Here is a 5,296-nt window from a genome sequence, read left to right as displayed (position 1 = left end):
ACTTAGTCAAAGCCTCAAATGAAATGCCTGATTTATGTGAATCTGTTCCCCATTCTTCACTCAAGAAACCAGTTTACCAACCAACCTTCAAAGCCTACTGCTGTATAACATCTGCTTTTGTCATAACTAGATTCATTGCTTTCGAACCAATGACAACTTGGAAGAAATGCACACCACTTTTGTGAATATTTTTATTATCCATCTTGACCAGTATGATTGGAGATCAGGACAAGGAGTCAAACAGATTGCTTAAAGCACTATAAATCCAAAATAAAGCTTTATTTACAGCTGGTATAGAGCTCGGTGCCAATTTTTTAAGTTTACATCCTGAAATGGCAATTACTGGAATACACTGAGAGCAGGTTTTCAAAAGGAGAACTCTCCCTAATTACAAAAAAAAATTAAAGTTTCCTTAAAGAGCTCTAGCAATATACATAAAGCTATGCACTTCTGGTTCAATGAAGTGAGCAGGAAAAGGATTATCAAAAAGACAATACAATTAGTTCAATAACTTCTTGGTGGTCCACATATACAAAGCTGTTAAAGCCCTCCCCCCTCCCAGTCTATTTCCCAGAAGTCACATACTTACCACAACTATTAGCAAGTATGGTTCAAAAAGTCCCCACTGCAAACTGTTTTTAATTCAGTTTCCACTGTCAACAGAGCGTGATCTTGAGCGTGATCTTTGGCGATCCACAGAAGCTGGAGACTTTGATCTACTTGAAGAAGCACGCTTCTGGCTCTTTTCAGGGGCAGGAGATCTACTAACGGATCGTGACTTGCTACGGCTCCTGCTTCTGGATCGGGTGTAAGACTTGCGGCTTCTGGAACGAGATCGACTGCGAGACCTCGATGAGCTCCTGCTCCGGGAACGGGACCTGCTCCTGGACCTACTAATAGAAGTTAATTGTCCATTTTAGATTTAGCTAAATACATACCAACACACACACACACACACACACACACACACACACACATATATATACATAAAACCAATCCCTGGATGTGTATGATCACACCCAGTATTTTTAAGCTGGAATTCTTACCTATGCCTTTTGCTGCCTTCAATTAGCTTGATTTTCCTTCCATTTATTTCTTTGCCAGAAAGCTTTTCAATAGCATTCTTTAGATCACTGTAAGAGGCAAATTCAACCACCCTAATAATAAAAGAGAGTATACATAAACTCAAACTTGCCAAGTTTTGGACACTTACAACCACCATCAGGATATTTTTCTACAGATTCCTCCCCTTTTCACACAATATATTGGTGCAATATATTGGTTAATCCCAACAAACTTACCCTTCATTTAGTTTAGGCCTATGCGCATCTGCAAAGGTTACTTCCCCAGCCTGTCTCATGAAGTCTTTGAGATCCTAGCATAAGAAAAACACTGTTAGAACAGGCAGCAGACAGTATCTTGAGTATTTAAAAAAACATTACTGCAAGAAAAGATGTTAAGAATTATTACGTGGCAGATGCCACACTTGCAGATAATTCTCTATTTGATAGCATACATCAGGGCACGAAATAAATGAAAACAGCATACAGCTTTAAGCAAAATGCTAGATTTTAAATAATACACTTTATTAAACTGTCTTGCATTCAGTTTATTTGTAGAGGAGCATTCTGAAATGTTTTATGGTTTAAAAAGTACATTTATATAAACCAGTTATTTTGTGCCCCATATGTCATTAAAAATATAGTTTACTTTACCTTCATTAACATTTCCCTAGGCTAGCCAAGCATCAAACTGCATTAAGCGATCGAAGATACCCATCATGGTACATGCCCGACTGGCTCTTCGCCAACCGTTTGAAGAATACTACCCAGTCGATGGAAGCCTTTAATCGCACAGCCCTCCCTATTAGCAGACTATTGGCGGATCCAGACATTCTCTACTCTTGTGAAGTTACACCAAGGACCACTTCACTGCGATAGGATTCCAACGACCACCTAATGCGTATCTTTCAACTCTCTCGATCACGATCTCTTATTTCGAAGCTTTACGGGAGGTACAGTTCTCAACTTAGGAATCAGATCTCGTTAACTTTCGGGGATCGCTGCAACCCGGCACTTTTAAGGAAGTGCATCGATTACGTCTAGACCAGCAAACACAGATCTAGAGGTGGCCAACTGTTACACTGGAGGAGCTGACTGGATAAGTCAGCCAGGCCCAACCAAGAGTGACCAAGACAGAACGATTAGGATAACCCACAGGCACTCCTCGTCATAAGGCCAACGACACAGATAGGCTGGCAAATAAAATGGATTTTTAAAGTGGTTAAAATGGAGTTTGAAAACAAGGTAAAATTACATTAAAAATGCTACTATTAATCTAATTTTGAAAATGTATTTAAACATTACGTATTAATAATTTTGAAAATGTTTTAAGCTTAAGATATAAATTAGTTATAGTAAACAGCACTTTTATGTATTACATACCCATTAAATGAAGTCTAAAAAACAATCATGTTTAACAAACCTGCCAGCTGACTCTGGATGACAAATTTTCTACAATGAGGCGATTTTCTGTTCTTACAGGTGGAGCATTTCTGATGGGAATAAAATACTTAGCTTAGTACCAATGGCAATAAGCACCAATTAATTCTGCTGTAACAGAAATTCAGGGTGCTGCCATGTGTGTACCTTCTATCATTGCGTGGACGGCGGCTACTGAAACGATCAGAGTATCGTCCTCTGCCTCTTCCGCCTCTTGACCGAGCCCTTGCGTGCTCAATTGTAACCCTGAAAAGGAGAAGTCAAACCAGTGTCCTTTACTACACATTCAGACTTGCATGGACACTAAATAGAAACACATTCTCAGTACATAGTAAACAGCTCTTTAACATGTATTTACCTTTCACTGCAGAGTTCTTTTCCATCCAGTTCGTAAACGGCATCATCAGCATCCCTTGGATCTTCAAACTCCTGTGGGGGGGGAAAAAGAAAGCTTCTGTATCAAGAATGTACCACATCCTCCCTTCGTGTATGATACAATATATCAACAGCACAATACGGCCAGTCAAGTTGCACCGTGGCCTCTAGAACTGTCCCCAAGGCCCAGTAAACTCGAGAGAACTTATTTTTAAATAGACAGGCACAGAAACACATTCTGTGCTGTATGCTTTTGATACTGTTTATAGGGATTCAGGCATTTTCCCCTATGGAAGCTTACCCAGCAAAATTTCTACTTCTTCGCCTAGAGAAATGCAGTGAAACCACTCTCAAGACCCCATTCAGCATGAGCCATCCACATTCTTTTTTATTTAGTTTTAATTATTATATATACATAAACAAGAGCAAACAAACAAACAAACAAACATATAAGCACTCAAACCTGTTTTGTATAGCTATTTTTCTATTCCCTGTTATTCTAGAATTCTATTCCACATTCTCTTACCACAAACCCGAAGCCTCTTTTCAGGTCAATGTCGCGGATACGTCCGTATCCCTTGAAAAACCGCTCTACGTCTTTTTCTCGGGCTGCTGGGTTTAGCCTCCCGATAAATACACGACAGCCACTCATGATGCCGCTCCAGATGGACCACCAGCTGAGGAAAGAAAAAGAGAGAGACAAGAACAGAGCGTTAATTGGGAGCTTAAGCCCTTTGGAAAGGAAGGAAAGCGCAACACAAAATGGCCGCCAAGAAAATAGGTCACTGGTTCTCCGCTCGTCTCTGCCGCAGTCCAGGCCCCGCCCCGCCGCAGTGTGACGTCACAAAAGGCAGCGCGCCAAGCCCAACCCCGCCTCCTCCTCCCGCTGGACCAATCAGAATGCGCCACATCTGCTCCGCCTTTGTGACGCAGCATCGGCAGAGTGCCAGCCGTCCTCGAGAGGCGCATGCGCTCTAAGGCTCCAGCCGAGGAGGGAGAAATTCGTCCGACGCCATCGCTTCCACAAAATGGCGGCCGGGCCGCACCCAACCCCACCATTAACAGCGCGGCTGTTTCTCTCACTGCTTAGCCAACAAAATACTCTACATCGCCCCGATTAAAATAAATTGACAACCCTTTTTTCTCCCCCTTCTAATATATTTCTGTTCAAAATCCCCCCCATCGAGGATCCCTCCCTCAAAGCACCGTCACCTCACCTGCTCTTTCGACCTTCCGTTTTTGATGACTTAAGCGGGACCTTCACAAGAGACTTGGGAAAGAGCTTTACAAAAGCTCGAAGCGTCTCAACCGACGTCCAGTCCGCGAATGGCCGGCTCCGCCCGCCGGCAGCGCCACAAAATGGAACCCGCAGCGGAGCACGTGACGTCGAGGGGCACGTGACGCGGTTGCGGCTCCGCTATTGGTGGAAGGCGATGGAAAAAAATGGAGGGGATGGGCTTGGAGCTGGGCTGACGTCACCAGAAGAGGGCGACCGTTGAGGATGGCGGCTGTGTTCTATTATGTTCCCCTCGCTAGTTTACTAGGGTTGCATCCCGGTTTAGCACCGATTTAAATCTTTTTGGCTCAAGGCTATGGAATTCTGGGAGTTGGAGTTTGTTGTGGGCCCGGAGCGGAGCGGAGCTCCGCTCTGGGCCCCACAACAAACCCCAACTCCCAGAATTCCATAGCAGAGAGCCAGACAACGAGTTAAAGCGGTGCCAAACCGGGTTATTTCTCCAGTGTGGATGCAGCCTATGTTTATTATTCCCCACAAAACCAGATAAAACCTGAGACATATTGGTAGTGTTGAAAAACCACCCTGGAGACCAAGGTTCAAATCCCGCCACCTATTAGGTGACAAAGTCACACTCTCTCGGCCTCAGAGGCAATGGCAAAGCCCCCCTCTGAGCGAAACTTGCCAAGTAAAACCCATGATAGGGTCGCCCTAAGTCAGGAACAACTTAAAAAGCACACAGGAGGAGGAGGAAGAAGACACGTTAATAAGGGGAAACGCCCGACCTGAAAGGAATAGCCGTCATGGCGCCGGGGCATAAGGGACGAAGATGGCGATGTGAGGAGGAGGAGGAGGAGACATCGCATATTTGGCTGTTCAGTCGCACATCTTTTTGTTACATAAGCAGACATTTTGCGCAGGAATAACTGGCCCATTCCATATAGAAACCTGGCCTGGAAACACAACCTGGTCTGAGCCCGCTTTAAACATCTAAAAGTCCTAAAGATCTCTGTCCCAGCATTGAAAATGGTCTGAATCTGTTGCTGGAAATTTCTAGCAAGAAAGATGGTAGACTTCAATCTATTCCATCCAGCGAAGTCTCTTTTGCTACAGAATTCTTTGACATCTTTTTTAATACTGAAACAGACTTGGGTCCAAAAACACACTGCAGAAATAATCCAGTTTG

The 5,296-nt window shown here is 43.7% G+C and overlaps 1 protein-coding gene across 2 annotated transcripts; it reads right to left on the bottom strand.

Moving 5' to 3' along the window:
* Nucleotides 1-264: 264 nt before the first annotated feature.
* SRSF5 (serine and arginine rich splicing factor 5) lies at nucleotides 265-4,219 on the bottom strand. Of its 2 annotated transcripts, XM_089521768.1 has the most exons (8): nucleotides 4,094-4,215; nucleotides 3,403-3,553; nucleotides 2,860-2,930; nucleotides 2,649-2,747; nucleotides 2,485-2,554; nucleotides 1,302-1,375; nucleotides 1,047-1,157; nucleotides 265-893 (listed from the first exon to the last, which is right to left on the bottom strand). In XM_089521768.1, the coding sequence occupies exons 2-8, from the start codon at nucleotides 3,526-3,528 to the stop codon at nucleotides 644-646; spliced, it is 801 nt and encodes a 266-aa protein (XP_089377894.1). In that variant the 5' UTR covers nucleotides 3,529-3,553; nucleotides 4,094-4,215; the 3' UTR covers nucleotides 265-643. The 2 variants fall into 2 exon arrangements, with proteins under 2 accessions (XP_089377894.1, XP_089377895.1); XM_089521769.1 differs by lacking the exons at nucleotides 265-893; nucleotides 1,047-1,157 and having other exon boundaries at nucleotides 1,357-2,254; nucleotides 4,094-4,219.
* Between the last annotated feature and the right edge of the window lie 1,077 nt (nucleotides 4,220-5,296).

The sequence above is a fragment of the Sceloporus occidentalis genome, unplaced genomic scaffold, assembly GCF_023333645.1.
Source record: "Sceloporus occidentalis isolate IW3139 unplaced genomic scaffold, rSceOcc1.0.p SCAF_4, whole genome shotgun sequence".
Taxonomy (NCBI): Eukaryota; Metazoa; Chordata; class Lepidosauria; order Squamata; family Phrynosomatidae; genus Sceloporus; species Sceloporus occidentalis.
The sequence above is the reverse complement of the archived record's forward strand: the minus strand, read 5'-3'. Positions and strand labels throughout refer to the sequence as shown.